At 37.8% G+C, this 26,610-nt stretch overlaps 1 protein-coding gene across 2 annotated transcripts in view; it reads right to left on the reverse strand.

The window, feature by feature from the left end:
* jakmip2 (janus kinase and microtubule interacting protein 2) overlaps positions 1-26,610 on the reverse strand; it is a 47,461-nt gene that overhangs the window by 15,329 nt on the left and 5,522 nt on the right. For both annotated transcript variants that reach the window (XM_079847075.1, XM_079847074.1), the window contains exons 2-12: positions 13,970-14,210; positions 11,591-12,088; positions 10,538-10,747; positions 9,228-9,326; positions 8,906-9,052; positions 6,189-6,329; positions 6,045-6,098; positions 5,750-5,872; positions 4,839-4,967; positions 2,872-2,955; positions 2,600-2,662 (exon numbers count right to left, since the gene is read on the reverse strand). In XM_079847075.1, coding sequence (XP_079703201.1) covers positions 2,600-2,662; positions 2,872-2,955; positions 4,839-4,967; positions 5,750-5,872; positions 6,045-6,098; positions 6,189-6,329; positions 8,906-9,052; positions 9,228-9,326; positions 10,538-10,747; positions 11,591-12,088; positions 13,970-14,098 — 1,677 coding nt within the window. In that variant the 5' untranslated portion in view covers positions 14,099-14,210. The remainder of the gene's footprint in view (positions 1-2,599; positions 2,663-2,871; positions 2,956-4,838; positions 4,968-5,749; positions 5,873-6,044; positions 6,099-6,188; positions 6,330-8,905; positions 9,053-9,227; positions 9,327-10,537; positions 10,748-11,590; positions 12,089-13,969; positions 14,211-26,610) is intronic.

The raw sequence follows: 26,610 nt of genomic DNA on the forward strand, positions 1-26,610 counted from the left end.
GATCGCGCCCATTCTAGTCAATGCTTGTGTTTACACCGGCCGCAACGCGGCGCGTTTCAGAAGCTTCCCAGAAGCGGCTCTCCGCGCCGCTTCGCTAAATATAGGCGTCTAGTCTATTTTTGACGGACGCACGTCCAAGTCGCACCGGAAATACAAAATAAAAGTCAAAAAAACATTGTCAAATTCAAAATAAACACCTTGTGCAAACTCCAAATTGTATTACACACCAATATCTTTGGTAGAAACCATAGACTGTATGGTAGAAACCCCAAAATCAGAAAAAAACATGTCGGACACGCAAATCACGTGGTCTCACGCATCCAGTCGCTCCGCTTTTGATATGCTCCCAATGTGAGTTGGCACCGCGTGGAGGACGGAAAAAAACCTTGTCGCAGCCGTAATGTGCCGCAGGCATTTGCAGTGTAAATGAGGGGTTAATGAGGGGTAAGGCCGGCGACACACTGGCTGCGTGGCGTGTCCGGTTTTATTTCGGCTCCCATGTTAACAGGTTAGAGCTTGCACACTGCCTGCGTGACACGCACGTCTCAGGTGCGGCTTGAGCCGTGCGGAAAACGCGTGCATGCTAGAAATAGAACCGACGCCTATTTTTCACGCGACACGCAAGCGTGTTGGAAGCGTTTCCAGGCAAAATAGAATAGGAAAAGATGTTTATATGTCATTTTGACACGAATACATATTAATAAATGTCATTTTGATGTTTGAAAGTCTCTAGGTTTTGACATAAATGCAAATATAAATGTAATTTAAAAAAAAAAATATCGATTTTCAAATACTGAACCTGTCAATACAGAACGAAATATTCTGTAGCCTATTTTGCCGTCAACACTGCCGACGTTGTCTTTGCTGCTATATATTTATGTTTAACATGAAGTATAGGCCTTCCACAACTCTCTCCCCATATGTCAAATATATCACCAATGAGGCGAGAGTTATCATGTCACCTAGCAGCAGCAGCGCCGCGTCAGACACGCTTCTGGTGTGCAAAGACATGGAAAACGCCACACAACAGAAACGCCACGCAGCTGACACACAACAGAAGCCACGCAGCCAGTGTGTCGCCGGCCTAAGAACATGTGAACCACCCAAACTGGCAGTTTGATTTTCTGTGTACTGAATTGTTTACCTAAAGTAAACCTCTTTGACTTTTATGCACATCATGTCTTTTTTTAAATATTACTTTTTCTAAAATTATAGTCCTACTTTTAAAAAAATCCCAATATATCGCCTTATGCACAGTATCGAAATATATTGCAATATATTGAATCGTGGCCCATGTATCGTGATACGTATCGTATCGCCAGATTCTTGCCAATACACAGCCCTATAAATGAGGCAAGGGTGTAGAGTTACATTCAAGATATTTTAAGGCATGAAGAAACTTTTTTCAAGGAAAAAACATTTAAATATGTCATTATGGTGGTCAAAGATGAGTTTTAAGTGATAAAATTATTGAATACAGGGGGACTTTTGCATTTGATACAAATATTTTAACTTATTACAGTAAACTTACATTTACCTGAATGTAACTACATGTATAAAAACACTCTTGATCCTAAACTTGCTCCTGAACCTACCGTACAATTTTAAAGACACCTAATATAAAGTGAGACCCAGACTTTTGCTGGAATATGATGACATTTGGTGACTTGTTTGTAATTGGTACTGCCACATTAGGGGCTTTGGCACCGGAGGAACCTTTTCATAGTTCCTACAACTATTGGCGGAAGCTCCCGGATTTTGGTGCATTCACACCGCGGGAACTGGGAACGACTTTAGTTCTAGGAGCTCCTTTTGGAGGAACTAATTTAGCTCCTACTTCAGAGTCGGTCTAAACCAGCACTATAGGAACTACCCGTGACGTTAGTGTTCGCTGATTGGTCGAACGCACGAGAAACAAAGCATACGGCATTTTTAAAAAGGCTGTGTAAACATACAGTATAGCTTATATATTTACCCCACAAACTAACTCTACGAACATGGAAAACAGTGATAGATGGGCCTCTTAACCTTTACGCTCAGGAGAAAATTCAACTTTGAGGGGACTAAAAGAAACATAATTAATCAGACACACGGCATACGCTAATAACTCTTCATCACTGTCTACTTTCTGTGTGTAACAGTTCTGTCTAATAACGTATGAGACAGGACCGTTAGACAGATCGTACACTAATGAACACGGAGAACGCGAGCGCTGCCGTTCTCAGCGCCGTCAAAATAAAAGTCTCAACAACGAGTGTGTCTTACGTCACTTCAGAGTTCATACTGGCGGTGTGAATGTAACCCGGAAAACCTTCCTAGGGGAACCATTACTTCTGTCAGGACCACTATCGTCAAATACGATTGACAATTAGCATACAGTTAGGATTGGCGGTATGGTTCTGTCCTGGGCAAGAACTCCCTGCGCATCCATACATGACTGTACCTTACGTATACATATACATTATACATAATCTCCAGTTATTGTTACCCTTTTCCTGCAGAGACTCATGAAACCACTATGTAGAATTGAGGGAATGATCTCCTTAGTCTATCATTAGTGTGTTCACCCTCTGAGTGTGGCAGTGTTGAGAACACACACCTTCTCCAGCAGCTCTTGATTACGCCTGAGGAACCGTTGCTTCTCCTCCACCCATCTGGAGTCCTGTGAGTAAAAGAGGAGATTATATGGGAATTAGTCACACCTGTGCCATACTGTGCTTTATAACCAGATACCCAGAACAAATCAGTTTGTAAGTATGGAGAATCACTCAGCAAGATAAATACCACCACACTAGATACTGATTTCTTGATTGCAAGTCACTGTGTATGAATTTTGCATCGCTAATACCAATAGTAGAGAAAGACTTTTACCTGTCCTTTTACAGCAAGCTCTTTCTCCAGGTCTTCGATTTTAGCCTTATACCTGTGAGAGTCTGCCTGGAGTTGCTCATGAGCCTACAGAGATGAAGGAACTATTAAATACAAGAGTAATTTACCAGAATATGCACTATATGCCAGTGGGTTCAATGTAGTTCAGCAATGTGTTCTTTTGAGCGCATAACCATGGGCGTCAATTCGGAAGTGCATTTTCAGAAGTGCTGGGTACAATGACACACTCATTTTTTTCTCTCTTTCGCGCAGGTCATGTTTTGAAAGACGATGTCCTGCTTACTAATGTAAATAAATAAAAATGTATACAAAAATGTGATGTCCGACTCGTTTTATGAAGAAGAAAGAAGTTTTCGAAAAGCATTAGACATATGACCCACTATTCTGCTTCATAAGTACCATGTTGACAATATGACATAACAAGGTTTAATGTACCTGAACAATGATTACCAAATTTCTCTCTCATATTGCTCCTCATAACCACTGAAAACGGTCCAAAAAAAAAACTAACCCAAAGTCCAATTATTATGGGCGTTATCTGACATTAAGCGTTTCTGCTTCACATTTTCAGCAGGGCAGCGGAGCGGCTGTGGGTTGACTCCACACGGTTCTCATGGGCTTTATATATAAGTCCTAACGTGAAAAAGCTTTACATGGTTTAATGTACCTAAACAACGATCACCAAATTTCTCTCTCATATTGCTCCTCATAACCACTGAAAACTGTCACAAAAAAAAGTGGTGGGTACAAAATGACTCATGATGAAATCTCCCCACCGAAATCGTCGCCTATGCACATAACCTTTCAGAAGCTCATCCACAGCTGAATTTTACTGTATGTTTATTAAAATTTCAAGCACAAAATATTTTTGAAAAGTATTAATTGTTTTTAGGGTTTTCCCATGAGGTTTTCAAACAATCTGAACTCTATTACATTTTAAACACAATGCAAAACAGGTACTTTAAGGGGGACAACGTCTAGATATTGGGTCAATTTGATTTTATATGGGATCAAAAAACATTACCATCTTCAAAAAAAAGTTTAAATGCATTTTTTTCTTATTTAAAAAAAAAAAAATGTAAAGTTTTTTTTTTTTTTCAAAATATCATTATCATATTAATTCATAAATATCCTTATATTTTGGGGGGTTTGTAGCATATGACATTTAACAACTGGAACTAGCCTTGTCACATCAAAGGTCAAATGATCTGATTTAACCAGATGTAATGACCTTGAAACATAATCATAAGGGTCTTCAGGAATCCTCTGTATGACACAGAGGACAATTATATATATGAGCAATAACCCACGAGTGTGATTCGGCTGTAGGTAATCACGTCTGTGCTGATACACAGCCATATCGCACGGCTACGAGTTATTATTATTATCTGCATCTAGCTGATATTCTTCAATCTTATATTCATAATCACAAAAGCATTTTAAATGTCTACTGAGGAAAGCGATATCTTTGTCCTTTTAAAAGCCCCGGGGATTTCCCATGACAGCGCTAGTCAATGCATTTGTAAGTTGCCTCTAATTGTTTACAACCTTGTTTCAGTCCATTTAAATATAAAAGTCTTTGCTACTGACTCACTCATAAAGACGGTCTTTGCTGCCATCTAATGGTGTAACATATATAATTTCCTGCATGTTTCTGCATGGTGGTTGCACATGACTTTGATTTGACTGGTAAAATGTGTTTTAAACAGTTATATTTTAACAAAACTGCTTCACTGCTTATTTGTCCTAAGAAATAACGATTTATGGTTTTCTTTTCAAAAATTATTATTGTTTCACTCTATTTTTTTTTTCTTTTTTAATGTATGTTTGAATTGCATTTTCATCTGGCCAAAACAAAACAGAACAAAGAAAAACAGTGCCATGTCTTCTACTCAAGTTCTTTAAGCTGTTTAATGTTAATTACAGCACAGACAATAGTTCAGGAATACCTTAGCCTCCATTTCAGCATCCAGCACCCCTCCTTTCTGCTCCTGCAACAGGGCATATGCTCTCTGAAGAGCCTGGTATTCCCGCGTCAACTGCTTAAACCGCAGTTCTGACTCTTCAGCCGCCAGACCCTAATAAAGAGAGCGTGAGAAATAATGCACAATAATGAGGGTGCGAAATAACCCAGACAGCAACATAGTGTCGGCCCAGATCTGTGTGGATTCATCGTGTGCCAGATGTGGGCCGGATCTGGGCCGACACTATGTTGCTGTTTTGGAAATGCACAATAATAATACAAAACACACCATAGAGAAGTCGAGATAAACGCAGGAACCCTTAGTGAGAGTGAGTTAAAGGTGCAGTGTGTGATTTCTATCGGCATCTAGTGGTGAGGTTGTGAACTGCACCCAACAGAAGTTACGGTGGCCGACAGGAAGTGATGTCGTCGTTTGAGACAGCAGAGAGTAGCCAGTTAATCAATGAGGTTTCTTTACAAAGATAATTAGGTTTACTTAATTATTCAGTAAAACGATATTGCGAATATTATTGTTACTTGTTCATCATTGTGTCAGTGTTTTATTCGCTGACTTCAGCTAGCTTCTTACACGAAGAACAACATACTGACACAATGATGAACAAGTAACAATAATATTCGCAATATCGTTTTACTGAATAATTAAGTAAACCTAATTATCGTTTGTCCTTTAAGGGCCACTGTAGGAACATGTCGATGTAAGGCGACCCGCGGTGTGTGTAGAGAGAAATGCTCATTCTAAGCTAATAAAACATAACGGTTCATTATGTAAGGTCTTTATACACCACTGAAAACATGTTATGTATATGATATTGCATTTCTGTCAACAGATCCTCCTTAATATTACACGATGCACCTTTAATGTTCCTAAATGCTCACCTCATCTAAATCTTCATCTGGTGTAGCCGGGGTTCGATCCATGCGCAGAGAAGCCACTGAGGAAGTTTCCGAATCCATTGACTCTTCATCATACCCGTAGAATGTATCTACAACAATGTGCCTCTGCATGGGAAACGACAAGATAAACCCTGGGTAAATAATCACTTTATCATGAGATCTCGGGTAGTCCCAATCCCACTGTCACTGGTTGCGGTAAAAGTTAAAAGACAGACTGCAATGTTTTGAAAGCGGACAGGAGAAAATATTGCAACACTGAGAAAGTTCCACACTTCACCTTTATAGGTCTGCTTCGTTTATGCCTCTTCTTTCTCAAGAGTTTTTCTCTATCCTGAAACATGGAGCATAAGAAAGATGTGACACGTGTGTGTTCAGTGCTCACCTCCATGACTTCAGTCTCACGTTCACAGGAAGTACTCACTCGAGTCAGCTCGTCGATCATACTCTGTTGCTCTAGAACCTGCAGCTTGAGGAACTCAATCTCTTGATCATCATTGGCCTGATCCAGATCATTCAGAGACTTGAGCTTCTTCAGCGGAGGATGGGATGTGATCTTTTCCTTCTGAATACGACAAAACAACAATAATACAACAGGATAAATGCATTCTGGACTCAAAATGAACTAAATTGTCTGGTGAAACAACAGCTATTTTCGCTTGCAGAAAGCAGTAACCGCTTTTGTAGTGATCATCCAATGATTATCAAGTTATGGACAATTATGGAGCATTATATCAGCTAATTCTTTGTGAATTTCTTAGTACAGTCTTTCATGTCCATCTGAGAGATTGAGAATTCACATTTAAAAAAATATTTAGGTTAATATATTTTTACCAAATAAATGTATACACTACCAGTCAAAAGTATGAAATAATTAAGTCTCTCCTGCTCACCAAGGCTGCATTTATTTGACGAATAATACAATAAAAATAGTAACATTGTCACATATTCTAAAATACATTAAAATAAGCTAATGATCTGGTGCTCAGCAATCACTTATTATTATCAATGTTGAAAAGTTTTTATTATTTAATAATAATAACATAATAATAAATAGTTTTATTTATTTAATATTTAATTTGCTTAATATGTTCGTGAAACTTTGATACACTACCATTCAAAAGTTTGGGGTAAAAATTTTAAGAAAAAGATTAAGAATACGATTTTAAAAAGTTAATTTTATTCCAAAAGGATGCAATAAAATTATCTTAAGTGACAGTAAAGACATTTATAATGATACAAAAGATTTCTATTTTTTTAAATAAACGCTGTTCTTTTGAACTTTCTATTTCAACAAGGTTTCCACAAAAATATAATAAGCAGTAAAAACGGTTTTCAACAATGATAATAATAATAATAAGAACCATTATAATCAACTGAGCACCAATAATAACTGATAATAATTGAGCAAAATTCACATCACAGGAATTAATTGCATTTTACAATATATTACAATAATATTACTGTAATTTTAAATTGTAATAATATTTCACAATATTACTGTTTTTAATAAATAGCCTAAATGCAACCTTGATGAGCATTAGAGACTAAAAAAAACATGAAAATAATATACTTTTGAATGGTAGTATTTATATAAACATTTATCTCCAGTAATCTGAACACAAGTGATTATAATTCACTGAATACACTGTAAAAATGCTTTCAAACATTACATGATTATGTGATCTTCAGCATGACAGCAACGAATGCACATGTGAAGAACATGCATTTATGGTTCAGTAAATACAGATGCTTAACTAAAATAACATTGAGCTGTCTACTCAAAATGTCAATGTTTGTGGTGAGATTAAAATCTAAGGAAGTTTAAGAACATCATTGTGCTTTGTTCGCATTCGGTAATACAATGACATGTTGGGCCCTATTTTAACGATCTGAAACGCAAGTATCAAACGCGAAACGCAAGTAACTTTGTGGGCGGATCTCGTCCACGACGCAAATCTAAAATGGGTTGGTCTGAAGCAGCTTCATTACTCATAGGTGTGGTTTGGGCGTAACGTGAAATAAACCAATCAGAGCGTCATCTCACATTCCCTTTAAGAGCAGGCGCTTGTTCCATGGCGGATTGCTATTATAACGGCGGATTTGCCAGGAGCGGTTCACAGCCGAGGAGACCGACGTTCTCGTCAGGGCCGTAAAACACAGAGAAGTGACATTGGATGGGGATTGAGAAACCCACCCAAATTAGCTTCAGTTAAACAGGCGTATAATAATTTGGGTAAATGTGTAAGCTAGATTTATGCCTATTTTTTCACATCTTCAGGGACACAACAATGATTTCCCTCGTGTGGAATATATTTCCTTGTAATTATGTATGGTTTGCAAAAATGTCAACTACTGCATCTGTGTAGATGAGAGAAGCAAAGTGTATTCGCGTTGTGCACACGCTACATTATGGCCAAGCATGTGCCCTTAAAATAGCATCTGAACGCGCCACTGACTTTAGACTCGGTTTCTCCTGGTCAGTGGCGGAATTGTTTTCTGAAACTGCAAAATAGCACCAGGGAACGTTTGCGCTGGAACACGTCTCCTCTTTTCGCTGAACCGCCCCCAGGAGCGCAAGTTCATTCCCTAATTTACCGGCGTGCGTCTGTGGAGGGAAAAGTCTGCTGTGCGTCGGGTGCAAAATAGGAATGATACATGCGTCGGTGTACAAAGTCAATTGCGCTGGGTGCAAGATAGGGCCCTATGAGTCAAATGCAGTACATTTAATCACACACTACAACTGCACTTTAAAATGCAGATTATATAGCTTTGACACGTGTTTCACGAGTTCACACTTACAAATAAGTCAGATAGAATAAATGCGTATTTGGCGTGCTGTCCGAGGAGAGGGCTCCGGGCTCGGTATTTGGCCCGAACCCAGAGTACTCCCCCCGTATTCCTGGCTGAGAAAGAACAAGCCAAGAGTGAGGAGTCGGGGTGGTGGAGGGATGCTGAAAACTGTCAAGGAAGTTAGGTGAGTTGACAGAGTGAATATATATATATATGCTTCCTCTCATGCTGATAGGGTAGACATGGTAATTGTTTGATGAGTTGATTGATTGATTGCTTGATTATTTGAACGTGCTCCTCCCGAACTTTGTTAATAAAACATCATTAGAAAGAAGAAGAGGAACGCACCATCTCCGTGTTCTCCTTGGTTATGGACTTAAGTTTATCCTCCATCCTCTGGAGGGACTGGCTGAGGTCATCATTTTTCTTACTTAATAATTTGTTCCTCTCCAGTAACGGCTTACACTGTTTCTCTGTTTCCCGAACACGCTTCAACTGAGAGGAGAAAATCAGGGTGAATTATTCATAAACAAAAGACCTGTACAACCCAACAATAACTCCACAGTTGGTCCATCTTTAAAATGAATAATAATAATAATAATAATAATAATAATAATATAATGACCCTTCACATGCAAAGAACATCAATGACAGATGTAGTGAAACATACCAGCTCATTTCTTTCATCCACTAAGATTGAGTTGCGGTCCTCCAGTTTACGAATGGTGGACTTAAGTTCACTCATGCGTTTCTGGTTTCTTCTCATGTCCTAAAAACACACATTTAACATTTTTAAGCTGGACACACATACCCTTTATTGTGCCATAAAGGAAAATGTATGCAGCAATGTAAAATGTTTACAATATTAAGCAATATTCTGGGAACAAAGCTGGCACAGTAGCGCTCAAAAGCATTAGTGTGTGTGTGTGTGTGTGGCTGCTACTGAGAAAGAGCATTTGCTTTTAAGACAGTCATTCAACTGGCTAATAACAGAAACACTTCATTAATCTTAACTTAAAATGATACATTACAAGAATTGACATAACCATTTAGATTAGCCCTAACCATTCAGTCGGTAACACTTTATGTTGATGGTCCACTTCAGACATTCTACTAACTATAAGTAAATACATGTCAATCATTAGAGTATTAAAGCTGCTCTGAGCGATGTTGGGTGACGTCACTTCTTGTTGACGTTCGAAGTATTGTCAAACAAAACGGAGGCTAGCTCGACCCTCCCTCCTCCTCATCCCGTCCCCTCCCCCTCCCTTCCATGCTTCCTGAAACAGTCATGAACCATTTAGAAAACACAAACTGGATTTGCCCTGTCCAGCAAAAACAGAGCCTCCTGAATGTCGGATTGGAAGCCCTTCTGCCGGCGGAGTTCTCGCCACCTTCTGAACGCTTTTCTGTAGTAAATTCGTGACTTTGCATTCCTTCTCCTTTCCCCTATTCTTTGTTTTTTGTTCATCGGAACGTCGTCTCTTTGGCCGTGTGTCGGCCATATCAAAATTCTCAAGAACATACAATTTTAACATTAGTCGTTGTCTAGGACATCTCTCCTCTAGCTAACGTCCCTCTTCATGCTTCTCTCTCCTCCACCCCCACACCCCCCTTCATGTGCACGCGCACTAACCCCCCCAACCCCCACCCCCACCCCCACATCATTCTTGTCGGTTATTGGCTGAAACACTGTTTGTTATGTTTCGTGGTCCAGGCTGGGCCAGTTTGTTTTTGTTGCCGTTTGTGGAGCCTGGGCTGTCTACAGAGACCGCGTTTCTTTACAGTGTGTTCAGGGGACGGGCAGCGAGCGGATAGAGAGGAGATGTTTGCTGTATGTGACAAAAAATGTTTTGGCCTAAAAAACACGTGACATCGCTTAGAGCACCTTTGATAGACTATCTGCTTAATATCTACTAACTGTTTATTTTGTTTCTCTGGTTTCTCTGGCTTTATTTTGTTTATATATGGTTTCTTTACCGGACTCCCACAATGCTCTGCTCCATCGCCCGCGCGGCCGGGGATCTCTCTCTTTGGGCTTCCCAGGTTGCATTCTGCCTCTTTCACCAGAAACAGCTGCTCATCGAGCGCATCCTTCTGTAGCTGCAACTTCTGCACGAAACCTGCCGCCGTTTCCAGCTCTTTCTCCAGCGAGAAGATTGTTCTGTCTTTGGCTTTGATCTCATCCACCTGGACAGTTTAACAAAGGTCACGCTGGGTTAAGAGTCAGGGTTTGGCCTGTCAGATTCGGTAGTTAACACCTAACACTACAACATCACGCAGATCTAGACCTATAATACTGGAACCACCCGGAAGCACATAATATGAAATCATAGGCTCTGTTTACAGCTGGTATTAAGATGAGTTTTGGTGGATTGGATCACAGTTGGACGAGGGAGACACATTCCCGTTTACACCTGGTGTTTTAATCCGTCTCTTTTGTCCACTTTTAACCACTTCTGTCCTGATTTCTTCTGAGGGAAGGTTTTTTTTTTTTTTTAAATCTTTCGATCTAATGGACAAAATTAGCTCGGGCACTTTAAATATGAACATGACCATCAGCTTTCGTTTCTGCTCTGAAGCCGCAAGACCAGCCGAACGCTGTGAGTGTGTGTTAGAAATCAGGAATGCTGAGAGAACATTGTGCTTGGTACATTTTTTCTTCAAACCAAACTCGTGTCTCCAGCTGATAAAGTTTAAACCCCGTCTGGCTAGATCTCTTCTCATAATGTTCACTCATTATTCAGTAGTTGGAGAGTAGACGGTCTTTTAGTGGCGGTTTGAACACATTCGATCACATGAGCGTTTACACTACGAAAGCAATCCGGTCGAATGTGTTTTCAACTCCCTCTGGAAGTGGTGAAAGTGGACGAGCTCAAAACGTTTTAGACCCGTTTACACCTGTATTTAGAGTCGTCCACTTGTGATCCGATCGACCAAAACACACATCTTAACACCAGGTGTGAACAGGGCCTCATGGGACCACAGAAGTTATTAGACATTTCTACCTTAAGAATAAGAATGATAGCTTACCAATCGACGAATATCTCGCTCTGAGTCCCACTTGATCTTGGAGATTTGTTCCTGGTGCGCTTGATGTTCAGTGCGCAGGTCCCCAGCCTTCATCTTGTCGGCTATAATCATAGTACTCAGCGCTTCATCCGTCTGCCGTTTGGTAGACTTTAGCTCTGCTATTTCTTGCAGGAGCTTCACACGCTCCTGGTCGAAGAACCGCCGGGCTTCTTCCCTGGCCTCTAGCGTCAGCGCGGTGCGTACTTTCTCTCCACTGCCGTCGCGCAGAGCACTAAGTGCAGTCCGTAAGCGCTGGATCTCGCCTTCTTTAATCTTAGCAGTGCGAGATATTTCCTGTTCATGCTGCCGAGTTAGCGACTCCCTCAGCGCGGCGAGCTCCTTCAGCTTTTCTTCGTGCCAGCGGGCCCGTTGCTCTGTCAGCGCCACAGTGTGCCGATGCTGCTCCTGCTCGCGAATGCGCTTGCCTTCCTGCACCTTTTCTCGCTCCAGTTTGGTCACCTGCAGAAATGAGTTCATGAATAGCTATGCCACTTTTGGTAATATTGCATTTAGCCAAAATATGTTCTGGCAGGACAAATATGGTAAAGTTTGTTACTCCAGAAATGCCCCAGTTATTAAAAGTTCTGGATGGCATCACAGCTGATGCACACAAAGTGCTACCATCAGTACCCAGATAGCAACATAGTGTCGGCCCAGATCCTGCCCACATCTGGGCCGTGTGGAATCCGTGTGTACCAGATGTGGGCCGACACTATGTTGCTGTCTGGGTAGTTATGGCATATAGTTTGGGAAATGGTTTGTGGAACTTTTCATTTACTGTTACTGAAAGGGATCCAAGACATGCACTGGTTAAAAATTGTATTTTTACATTTTGGCAAAGATTATGAAAGTTCATTGAGAATGCTACACTTTCAGATTGACTAGTTCATGAATAGCTATGTCACTAGTGCTAGTGCTTTTGGTAATATTGCATTTAGCCAAAGTATGTTCCGGCTGGACAAATAGAGTAAAGTTTGTGGTAACACTTTACAATAAGGTTCATTAGTTAACATTAGTTAACAACCTTAGTTAACATGAACTAAGAATGAACAATACTACTTCAGCATTTATTAATCTTTGTTAATATTCATTTCAACATTTACTAATACGTTATTAAAATCATAGGTTGCATTTGTTAACATTAGTTAATGCACTGTGAACTAACATGAACAAACAATGAACAGCTGTATTTTTATTAACTAACATTAACAAAGATTAATAAATACTGTAACAAATGTATTCCTCATTGTTAGTTAATTTTAGTGAATACATTAACTAATGTTAACTAATGAACCTTATTGTAAAGTATTACCAAGTTTGTTACTCCAGAAATGCCTCATTTATTAAAAGTTCTGGATGGCATCACAGCTGATCCACACAAAGTGCTCCCATCAGTTGTTATGGCATATAGCTGTTAATCAGTGGTGTAAAGTATTTGAGTAAATGTAATGAGTTACTGTACTGGCGTATCTTTTTGGCTACTTTGTAGTTTTACTAGTATCAAAGATATTAGCAACTTTTACTCTCTACTTGAGTACATTTTTGAACAAGTAAATGTACCCTTTACTCCAGTACATTTGTGTAGAGTAATGCAATTACTCATTACATTTTGCATGACACCTAACTTTTTCTGCAGCAGTTTATTGTTGCTATAAAGAAGCGATATCACCATCTACAGGGCACTGAAGGTACTATATCATGTGTGTGTGTCACCCTTACTCACCCAAACCTTTCAACAAGGCTGTTTTACACGAATGCGAGTGCATTAGCGGGTAGTTTTTGAATCGCAGGAGTTTCGTATATGAGATGAGGCCGAAACCAGCACATCCAGTGCAAGTAAGCTTTGACTACCGGTATTTCATTTTACTTAACATTTATTTATTTATCCGTTATACTGAAGAGACCTTTTAGAAGGATATTGGTTCACTTTTTGTACCCTTTTTGAGCGCAGATATTTAAAAGGCTGTTGTTTCAACCTTGATTTATTGCAATATTGATTGATTTTAGAAAATAAACGTAATTGCTCTCCTCACAAATCAACTGTTTCTTGTTTTGCACTGGCATGTCTCTTTGGTGTTGAGGAATAGCTCCTCTTTGAGCCTACGAGTATGAGTAAAATACTTAAGTACTGTTAAAATCAGATACTCTAAGCCTTTTTCTCAAGTCGTACTGAAATTGGTCCTTTTCGCTGTAAGGTATCTGTACTTTACTCAAGTGTGGTTTTCAAGTACTCTTTACATCCAAGACATGCCCTGATTAAAAATGCCATTTTTACATTTTGGCAAAGAGCATGAAGGGTTCATTGTGAATGCTACACTTTCACAATGTAAATTTGCCTACCTTGCATTTTTCTTGATGCAGTTCAATTTGAATATCGGTTAATTTCGACCTGAGATCCTCGTTGGCCGCCTGTAAGGCTGAGATGAGTGCTTCAGGCTTCTCGCCCTTGGCGCGGCCTTTCTTTGCCATTGGGTTAGATGTAGGGGTTCCTCAAACACTCTTATTATTATCATCCATCACGTCAAGTTACACTGTCATTTCCAGTTCCGTCTTTTCCTCATTATCCTTGGAGTCAGAAAACCTGTGGGTGTAAATGGTAACACACATTTCTATTAGGATTTACAGTAATGGTAATAACAGAGGCCCAACTAAAGCATGCACACTGTACATTAGAGATGCACGATTAAACTACAGATTTCAGATCTGTGTTTGCGCTGCCGCTGACCCAGAGAGAACAGACATCATCTTCACAGACAGTCTTTTAAACCACACATTATTTCTTTCATACAGTCATTCATATTATCACAGAAGTACTGCGATAAAAGTTTATAGTTCGGATATAAACACTGATGTCTACGGCAGCAAATCACCTTTTGAAAGTAACTTGCCGCTTCAAATAACGATTGTATGGATTACATCGTTACACCAGTAGGTGGCGACAAGCGACTGTTAAAAAATGTATTTGTCATTGAATCATTGATTTTGGGTGAGCGCTGATTCATCCTGTAATGAAACAAGTTTTTATGAGTGAGTCATTGAATCATTCATTCAAACCAATTTTTAAAAATAATTAATTCTGATTAATTAAACATTTTTAAATAGACTGCAGCAATTAATACTTTGTCAGCACCTCTAATTTGCATTATTTTTTTTAGTTGTCTGTTCAGAATCTGGGAGAATCAGTTTATCCAGAATAGTGCAGCTCTACTGTAGACTATTTAAATTGAAATTAAATGATCTGTAATAATAATAATAATAATAATAAATGTGTCCCTTGAGCTTCTGGCACTTCTCTGTTCCTGTGGTTCAACCAGTTTTTTTGTTAAAACTGATTTCAACTTCAAATGTAAATGTTTTTGGTTATAAGAGGAAAACTTTGAATTCTTGGTACGCTATTCATGGTAAATGAATATGTCTTATTCATTTTTTCATATAAAATTTTTGCTACTTTTTTCAAATACTTTAAGTATGGATTTCATTTGACCAGACCAGGGGTGTCCAGTCCTGCTCATGGAGGGCCACCATCCAGCAAAATTGAGCTCTATCCCTAATTAAACACACCTAAACCAGTGAATCAAGGTGTTCAGGATCACTACACACTTCCAGGCAGGTGGGATGCAGGAAAATGGGCCTATATGAGGGGATTCACACTTTCAATCTTAAACAAAACCAAAATCCATTAAAAAAATATATTATTACATATTATGATCTAAACAAAGAGTGAAATAAACATAAACCATCTTGATTTTTATTGGACTTTACATTTAAATATGGTTACACTATATTTTCAGGTGTCATTGTTTCAGTGTAATTATATATTTAAGTACTGAGTAATATTAAGCAACTACATGTACTTACTGTAGCGCTAGGGTAGGATTAGGATTTGCTTGAGGGTTAGTAGGGTTAGGACACTGTAAAATAAAGTGTTACCTTAAAAAACTAGCCAACTCCATGGTTTTGCTAATTCACTTTGAGATGTGGTGGAAAAATAGAAAAATAAACAGAATTTCCTGGTGATATCTTTAAGTAAACACTTCAAAGCCAGCACACTCTAACAATGAAGAAGAAACATCAATAGCAAGATAAAACCATTGCTTTAATGGAAAAGTGGAAAAGCTTCAAACAGCTCTATATCCCACAATTCAGCTTGATTATGACATCATAGCAGATTGCGCTTAACTGTAGTGTATGATATATTAATTATTTTGAGAATTAATTGCATAATAGTGTATAATATATGAATTATGTTTAGATTTAATCGCATAATACTTGTAGCTACCTTATGTTCACAGTCAAAGTGTAAACTATAGATTTTTTTTTTCATTTTCGTTTTTTTCATATCCCTAAAGGATTTTTTATATTTTCTCCAACAATTTAAATGCATAAGGAATGGTGCATAAAACAAATTCATAAGTAAAAAAGGGGTTTCAAATAAAATAAATTTCAAAGTGATCAAGGGCTTAGTGCGTCTCATTCAAACCTTATGCACTCGTGCAACATAAGCAGTGTTAATAAGCAAGTAAGCAAAAATAATAATAATAATAATAATAAGCATTTTTAAGCATAGATAATAATGTGTAGTGCAGGAGCCATCTTAATATAAAAAAGTCACATGATTACATTGATCAGAGAGCCAACCAAACCAGGGTCTACTAAAACTGAACAACATACATGAAATGAACCCACTGCATAATCCAATAAAGATTCAATTGATACATTTTAAACAAGAAAAAAAAAAAAAAAAAAAACATTATAAACAAACAGAAAATCCAGAAACAAATATAATAAAAAAAAAATGAAAGCAGAAACGAGAATATAAAGAAAAAAATAATGAAATGTTTAACAAAATTGTAACAAAATGCTTGATCACAATATTTAAAAATGTGTCCCGACAGCCTGCAGATATGAATCTATACACAGAAACACATATAATACAGTCGTTTCTATTTTTCAGTTATGTTTAAGAACACTGCTAGACATTGTTAGTAGACAAATTAAAACAACTAAAATGTTACAAACAGTTTCATAGCAAAAAATACTTGAATAGGAAACTATCTAGTACTATCCATAATAAACAGCTTTTCTTTGTCCTATTTAATTTTTGAGGAGACAACTGTAAACCGCAGAAGCTTGACAGCATAGACAAGAGTTGCCTTGACAACACGTGCAGTGAACCAGTCTCCCACACACACACACACACACACACACACATGCTGTGTCACACAAGCTGACTAAATCTAGGCAAACAACAGGGGATGTTGCTAGTGTCACACACTTCACAGCCAAGACAGTCTCTACTTCTACAGCGAGACAAACTCAAGAAGACCTTGGTTACACAAACAGACTACGTGGAGGAGTTATGACGATTAAGAGATTGTGATTGATTATGATGATGATTAGGCATGACAGTGATTAAGAGATTGTGAATGAAGACTGTGACACTGTTTCTGGAGCTAATCTAACAGTGCAACACAACAGCCACCTGAAACAAATAAAGATAAGATGTGCTGGTGGTGCAAGACAGCATGAGGCATTTGACAAAGCACTGAAAACAACAGGATCTAACAACGATAAAAATAAAATAAAAATATGAAAAGGTGGTTTCAAATGACTTTGATCTTTATGGTGATGTTAGGAGGTTGCTTTCTGGCCTAAGTCAAGAAAACAAATAACACCATCACATCTTTATGATATTCTGGTCTCTGAATCTGAATATGACAGTACCCAACGTTTACATGCACCCAAATAATCCTTTATTATGACTATCATAATGGCTCAATCAATCAGATTGAGCTTGGTCCAAATTAAATTTGGATTGGATTGAAAGTGTTGTAGACCTGAAGAGACTAAATATGTACCAAACATTTGCTTAAAAAAAAGCTTTTGTGATAAATGTCAGCTTCAATTCAATAAATCAAGGCAAAAACATCAATTATAATCGTGGTGGATCTTATTTCAAAGGTCCTTGCAGACTACAACAGCACAATAACCAAAACCCACAACAACACTGATCAAGAAAATAAATATAGTTAAAGGAGTCATATAATGGCATTTTTGTACAAGTTAATATGATTCTTTAGGGTCTAAATGAATAGTTTGTTATATACTTTAATTAAAAATTCTCATTAGTATTGTAAGAAAACACTCATTTTACCTGGTCAAAAACAGCTCTGTTTTCAGCACGCCGTTTAAAGGGATAGTTCGGCCAAAAATGATATTTAACCCATGATTTACTCACCCTCAAGCCGTTCGAGATGCATATGTCAATCATTTTTCAGACTAACACATTTTCAGTTATTTTAGAAAATGTCTTAGATGTGTCCCAAAATGTGCATGCATCCTTCACAAAAGTAATCCATCCGGCTCCAGGGGGATAAACGAAGGCCTTCTGAGGGTCATCCGTGCGGTTTTGTCATAAAAATATACATATTTAAAACTTTATAATTGAAAATATCTTGCTTCCGGCAACGGTCGACGCGCGTTCTCGGCAGATGGATGCCGGTGTATGACGTAGGACGTAGTGTTTGATTTAGCTATACTTCGTTCTACGTCACAACGCTTCCTACGCTACATCCTACGTCATACACCATTTGACGTATACACGTCACCATACACCATACACCATACACATACACGTCATTTAAAAAAAAAAAAAACAATACTGGATGGATTTTTATCATTATATGATGGTTGTGTACAGGCACTGCCAACACACATTTCAGTACAATCAACTTGTAAAAGTGCATGTACCATTATATGACCCTTTAACAATAGGATAAAATCGATAAACTATTTCCATGTTTTTTGCCACAATATTATTTTTTATTATGTACGGAAAGTACATACTCTCTCGCTCTCTCTCTCTCTCCCACTCAAAGACACACACACACACATACAGTACGGACACACACTCGCACAGAAAAGAGTTGTCAGCGCTGCTCTGATGATGTTATCAGTAAAATAGTTTAGCTACTTAAAAGCTACATGACACTTCTCACTAGCGAGGTATAACGACACTGTTCTCGAAGCTGATCACCTTACGCTGATGCCGAACACTGTTGAGAGACACAAAGATTCAGGTAATTCACATACGTTTAATCTCTGTCTCTCGCTAATAACTGTATTAATAAATACATTTAACTTCGCGTCAAGGCTGCATTACCAGCTCAGGTGTGCATGTTTTTGTAATAATTCAAAGTCCTGTCATCAATTATACCTTACATAATAATTTAAAACTTTAATTTATATTAAATTTATAAAAGTTTTTTTTTTTAAAACATACTTTTAAGATTTGAAGTGCACATTAAGCAATTAGGGTAGTGGTAGAGTTCCCATGTGTTGATTTGTTTTTATACTACTTAGATGGTGTTCTCCATCAGAGGTCAGTTACAATATAAATATTTTTGCAACCATGAATTTTAACTATACACAATATATCTGGTGGACTAATGACCACTGAGATAGCAAGTTCTGGCATGAAACTCTGGATGGCGCAGGCTGATTGGTCCATAACTCAATTTGGTAGCGATCACAGCATTATCTCCATAGAACAGCTGATTGGCTGCTATTGCATTAGCGGCCATTGAGCTCCGGCTCAACATTCAAACACCGGTAGTGTTTCTGTTCGCAGGTTTCAGAAACCCTCCAGCTCCACCTGTATAGATCTGCTACCGAGGTTAATTCATGTATGCTCACGGCTCCAGACTAACTGATTTTACTAGGAGGACTGTAGCCCCTTAAACTAACCTGCAACGCATTTTATTCACATTTCCCCCCATTTTTACTGTATTACTGACAAATGCCTTGGTAATAAATAGACTTAAGACATTATGGGCCCTATTTTAACGATCTGAAACGCAAGTCTCAAACGCAAAACTCAAGTAACTTTGTAAGCGGGTCTTGGGCACTGTTGCTATTATACCGGTGGGATAAATGACTCTTGCGCCCGACGCAAATCTAAAATGTGTTGGTCTGAAGTCGCTTCATTACTCATAGGTGTGGTTTGGGCGTAACGTGAAATAAACCAATCAGAGCGTCATCTCACATTCCCTTTAAGAGCAGGCGCGCTTTTCCATGGCGGATTGCTATTATAACGGCGGATTTGCCAGGAGCGGTTCACAGCCGAGGAGACCGGCGTTCTCGTCAGGGCCGTAAAACACAGAGAAGTGACATTGGGGATGGAGAAACACACCCAAATTAGCTTCGGTTTAACAGGCGTATGATAATTTAGGTAAATGTGTAAGCTAGATTTATGCCTATTTTTTCACACCTTCATGGACACAACAATGATTTTCCTCGTGTGGAATATTTCTCCTTGTAATTATGTATGGTTTGCAAAAATGAGAACTGCTGCGTCTGTGTGTAGATGAGAGAATCAAAGTGTATGCGCGTTGTGCACACGCTACATTAATTATGGCCAAGCATGCGCCCTTAAAATAGCATCTGAATAACGCTCCACTGACTTTAGACGAGGTTTCTCCTGGTCAGTGGTGGAATTGTTTTCTAAACCTGCAAAATAGCACCAGGGAACGTTTGCGCTGGAACACTCCTCCTCTTTTCGCTGAACCGCCCCCGGGAGCATTTCCTAGTTTACCGACGTGCGTCTGTGGAGGGAAAAGTCCGCTGTGCGTCGGGTGCAAAATAGGAACGATACATGCGTCGTGTACAAAGTCAATTGCGCTGGGTGCAAGACAGGACCCTATGAATGATAATAATTAAAGTTAGCTCAGTGATTTATTGTCAGCCCCACAGTTCTACCAAATACTTGCTGTAGAACTCAGTGGCTCTGATGCTGCTGCCTTCAAATGATAGTCTGGAAACCTGTGATTTAAAATAAAAATGCACATTGTAATTTCTGTACATTAATATTATTTCAAAAGCAAAACGAGTGAAAAAGAGAGTTGTCATGACAGAAATTGTATTACTGTAGTTTTCTCTGTGAAGGTCCGACAGTCTTATTAACAGACCAGAAATATCACAATCTGACTTTGACAGAAGTTAGTTAAATATAAAAAGACTCAAATATACTACATAGCAGGTAATTCACATATACGGTATTTGTAAATAAAATTATTTTATTTTTCTAGAATCCAAAATGAATTGGCTGCAGTGCACCCAAAAATAGAAATGTTGCCACAATGGCTTTAGAAGACAAAATTGATCCTAACGCATCTATAATGGTTCTGTAGCCATTTTCCATCGCACCAAAGTACTTACTGAAACCATCAGGCACAGAGAGATGGGCACAGATTGTGTTAGAGATGTTCAGTGTCTTGTGATCATGTGAAAATATATATTTCACAGGTCATCCATACAGGGTGTTTATATTCCACGACTGAGCTCAAAGCAAGGGAGTAATGTGAATATTTTAAATGAAGGGTGAGTCTGACAGAATCTGTCATGTTTTAGCACACTCATCACTTTAATACACAATGTATCAGCACTTTTCAACTGCAAAATTGCCAAACAAAGAGATCTGTAATATATCAAACAATACAAAAAAGTTCATCTTGACTTATATTTCCATAAAAAGTGCCTATTAAAGTTGTGTCCTCACTTTGTGTCAACTCAGGATTTTTTTATAATTCTGAATAAATCAGGCAATATCGTGGTCAACTTGAACTCTGAGGACCCCTTTCCTGTTTCCTGCTCATTGTGCAGGACACATATATATATTAAAAATGGTTGTAAGTCAGTTATTTATATCTTTTGCTGTAGTGTGTCAGTAGGAAATATCAGTTTACATTTCCAAACATTCTTTTTGCCATTAATTGTAATAATCCAGTGAGATTTGTGTATGCACAAGGAGTCTGACAACAGCCGGTCTGATCTGATCTCACCATCATCGAGTCCGTCTGTGATTACATGAAGAAACAGAAGAAACTGAGACAGACTAAATCCAGAAGAACTGCGGGAACGTCTCCGAGACGCTTGAAGAAACCTTCCTGCAAAGCTACAGGACTGTGAGAAGCACTGGCACTTGTGTTAAAATGCTGTAAAGTGAGAATGCTTTCAAAAATAAAATCACAAATTGAATTTATTTATGATTTAACTTCTATTAACTAATTCAAATCAATATATGGTGTAACGACCCTTTGCGTTTAAAACGGCTTTTGTCCAGGTACACTTGCGCATAGTTTCTCAGGGAGCTTTGCAGGAAGGTTTCTTCAAGCGTTCCCGCAGTTCTTCTGGATTTAGTCTGTCTCAGTTTCTTCTGTTTCTTCATGTAATCACAGACGGACTCGATGATGGTGAGATCAGATCATACCGGCTGTTGTCAGACTCCTTGTGCAGACACAAATCTCACTGGATTATTACAATTAATGGCAAAAAGAATGTTTGGAAATATAAACTGATATTTCCTACTGACACACTACAGCAAAAGATAGAAATAACTGACTTACAACCATTTTTGGGGTGGGGATATTAACATGCCTAAGACTTTTGCACAGTACTGTATATATAGCATATGGGGAATTATTTTAATAATTAGCAGCATCTTTACATCTACTGTCACCATGAAATAAAAATTGATGATTCTTATGTTGGTAACACTTTACAATAAGGTTCATTAGTTAACATTAGTTAATGTATTAACTAATATGAACTAACAATGAGCAATACATTTGTTACAGTATTTATAAATCTTTGTTAATGTTAGTTAATAAAAATACAGCTGTTCATTGTTTGTTCATGTTAGTTCACAGTGCATTAACTAATGTTAACTAATGAACCTTATTGTAAAGTGTTACCGAAATAAGAATCATCAATTTTGATTCATTTTAATCATGTATATTAGTAAATGTTCAAATTAATATTAGATTAATTAATGCCGTAGAAGTATTGTTCATTATTAGTTCATGTTAACTAAAGTAGTTAACTAATGTTAAATAATTAACCTTATTGTAAAAGTGTTTTTATGGAATATTGCAGCTGTTATTATAAATAAATAATTTGTACACATAATTATTTTTTTTTAAGATCAAGTCATGCAGGTCAGGCACAAATAAAACATAACTGATGTGGTTTAAAGACAGGCTACAGATCTTTGGATTCACATTGGGAACATTTATACATTGGGCACATAATAATGATTAGCATTACGCTCAACCTAACATATGATTCTTGTATTCTGTGAGCTAATGGAGACCCAGAATGAGACGAACTGTACCGCTAAAACCACTGTAAGGATTGTGGTATTAAATTAAATATTAGCTTAAAAAATAGTTGTCTATCATTTGTTGTAACCTCAGTTGGACCTTAGTCAACTCCGTCATTTTTTGTCAACTCCAGTTTTTAAAGGAGAACTCCGGTCAATTTTAACATTGAGCTCATTTTTTTGTACATTTGGAGTGCTGTCAATACAGAGAACAACTACAAAAAACGGTGTTGCCTACACCGAGTTATTCTATTTTTAAAATTTGCACCCTGTTGACTTCAATAGGGCAAGTAGTAAGCCTGCTTTTTAGCCTCTTAACATCCTTTAAGTGTCATTACAAGTGCACAGAAAATGTGAGTGATTCCTTCCGAGTGAACACGGGTGGATCTGACTGCAGTAGATGTTAGAGATATTAATAAAAACGAAGTTAATTCAGCCAGCGCTCATACCTTTGTTTACATCCTGTTTTCGGTGGAACGCAATAGTAATCGATTGTCGAGTTCACGCGCGTGATCATTGGTAACTAAACCTATGCGCGTGAACTCGACAATCGATTACTATGGCCTTCCACCGAAAACAGGATGTAAACAAAGGTATGAGCGCTGGCTGAATTAACTTCGTTTTTATTAATATCTCTAACATCTACTGCAGTCAGATCCACCCGTGTTCACTCGGAAGGAATCACTCACATTTTCTGTGCACTTGTAATGACACTTAAAGGATGTTAAGAGGCTAAAAAGCAGGCTTACTACTTGCCCTATTGAAGTCAACAGGGTGCAAATTTTAAAAATAGAATAACTCGGTGTAGGCAACACCGTTTTTTGTAGTTGTTCTCTGTATTGACAGCACTCCAAATGTACAAAAAAATGAGCTCAATGTTAAAATTGACCGGAGTTCTCCTTTAACATCCTCAGATAAAGGTTTCTGTACATTTTGAAAGAAATATTTAATTCATGCTTCCATTTATTGTGTTAAAATATTAAAACATCAACTGAACTACATGATATTACGTCTGATTTACCTAAGAACATTGGTTATATATGTTTAATAATAAAAAGGAGGGCAGAGAATTAAGGAGTTTAGGAACTGGATTGTTCAGGAAAAAACATTTAGAGAATGTATTTTTCCACTTCGCTCCTTTATTGAACACCATTATTACATATTTGAAGACTTTACACTGTAGTTGGATGGATCAAATTAAATTAGCATGCTTTTTAATGCGTCTGACGGAGTTGACACAAATTACGAAGTGAATAAATGTACATTTTTAGAACAATTACATTGTTCATCAGCTAAGACCTTTGTCTACAAATATATCAGTTTATTTATTATTAATGTATTATTAAATAATAAAACTTATTTAAAAAATCAGTGATATCATTGGGGAAACTGGTACATTTAATGTATATTTTCATACTACAAACTTGTTGGCAGAGGATAATGATCTTCTCGGTTATGTCATTTGTACCAGCTGATAGTTTGCTTAATCTTTCTGCCCACCAGAATCTAAGATTTAACAGCTTTAGATGTTTTGATTATACTGTGCATGTCTGACAGCAAAATCCATTCGTGATGCTCTGTCCCTCCAGAGAAGCTCAGTTCATGCCAAACATACTGGCACATCCCAATACTGTAAAACTACGAATACATTTCTTTCATATCCTGTTTCATAACATGTATTAACATGGAGTAATAATATCAGTCTCAGGATTGCCTCTCTGGACATCAGGTTCAAATGAGTTAGGTTTATTTGTACACCAAATTCTACTTTTAGCAGATTATGCTAACTTTAATCGTGCATAGTGTTTATTATTATAACTAATCACTGTACACATGCATGAAAGACAATAATTTACTATTTAGAAAAACAGAATGCATCTTGACGCCACACTGACTGTACCAAACCATAAACCACTATCACTAATACCATATTAACCCAGAAACGACTGGATCACAAAAGCACACACTGTAGCCACTGGATGCTAAATTTAAAATATATATATTTGTGTGGGGCAATAATCTGATTTCTCCTCTCCCGTCTGTCTGCAGACCTTCCAGATTAGCTGTGCATCCGGTCGGATTTAGCCGTCTGTCTATCACAGGGTTCTGCATCCATAAAGCCCTCTGAATGTGTCTGTTTTAGTGTGTATGCATGCTAAGTATAAGTGGGAAACATCTTTTTTTATAGGAGCTTTGCATTCAATAAGTGCAACATTTACTGTAAATCCGCTAACACATCTAACACATCAGATGCACAAATTACCACGGTTGCATGAAATTACTTTAACTGCTGTATGTATTTTGTGAATAATCACATTAGCACACTCTTATATTCATGTTACTTACAGTATACAGAAAAGGCAAAAGTACAGTTATATTATATGGCCTATTAGAAAAAAAAAACTATATTTGTCAAGTCAACGTTATTTCTATAGCGCTTTTTATACAATACAGAGTGTTTCAAAGCAGCTTTACAGTGATAACAGGAAAATGATTCAATGATGCAAACAGAGTTCATTTCGGCTGTACAAGATAACTGTGTCATTGTTTAGCTGAAGTCAGTTGAGTGTTGATTCAGTTTCACTGTAAAGATCATCAAATATTGAATTAATTTCATCTATAAAGCAGCTCTGCAGAAAACAGCTGTCATCGTCCAGCTCAGTTCAGTTCTCATATAATAGTGTAAGTGCAGTCAGATCAATAATATTGTTGAATATTGTGTCCCTTGAGCTAAGACCAGAGACGACAGCGGCAATGAACCCCAAACTCCATCAAGTGATAGAATGGAGAAAAAGTCAGTCAAGTCACCTTCATTTATAGCGCTTTTTACAATACAGAGTGTTTCAAAGCAGCTTTACATTGATAACGGGAAAATGATGCTACAAAGTTTGTTTCAGCTGTACAGCAGATCTAGATTAAAGTCCCCCTGTGGTGAAAATCCAGCTTTTAATGTAGTTTATGTGTCTGTGTGGTGTTTTTAATCTGCTTTAAGACAAACCATGTGTAAATTCATAAGTCGACACCATTGCTGAGTATTTCCTCCTTAAAACTGCAGTGAACCAAAGACAGTCTCAAAAACACGCTTTGAAATCGCTGGTGTTTCTGACGTCACAAACTACCTTGTAACCAATCAGATCAACGTGTGATCGTCAACCAGTGGATCTCTGAGCTGAGTGAGTGAGTGGAGGCGGGGCTCATTTGCATATTCATAGAACCTCCTATACTAAATGAGGCAAGGGTGTCGAGTTACATTCAAGATATTTTCAGGCATGAAGAATTTTTTTTTTCAAGGAAGAAACATTTAAATATGTCATTTTGGTGATCAAAGATGAGTTTTAAGGGATACAATTATTGACTACTTTAAGTTTTTAATTGATTCATTTATTTTGTAAAAATCATTAGTTATGCTTACACAACACCATTTTCAACTGAAAATAGAAAACTTTTAATGTGTTCCGGCTGTTCATTTACATGTCAACGGTGTTCTGGTGTCCTGAGAACGCAAACTTTGAAGTAGGTTTCAAAGTGCAGGTATTTTAAAACGATTTTTGAAAACGATACCCTTATCATCTCCGTGTAAACCACAAAAACGTGAAAACGGTGACAGCATGCACCGTTTGACAGGGCGTTTTCACACCTGAAAGTCCGCACCAAGGTCCGAACCAAAGTTCATGTTTTGATACATTGTATTCATTCGGTTAGTTTTGGTTTGGTTTCACATTGCAATTATGCGAGCGCACTAAAGAACTTTACGTGACGTACTTGCGTCCTGTCGTCATCATCTATATGGGCTGCATCTTGACATTGATTGGTTTGTAAACGG

Source organism: Squalius cephalus, assembly GCF_949319135.1.
Source record: "Squalius cephalus genome assembly, chromosome: 17".
In the NCBI taxonomy this organism is placed as follows: domain Eukaryota; kingdom Metazoa; phylum Chordata; class Actinopteri; order Cypriniformes; family Leuciscidae; genus Squalius; species Squalius cephalus.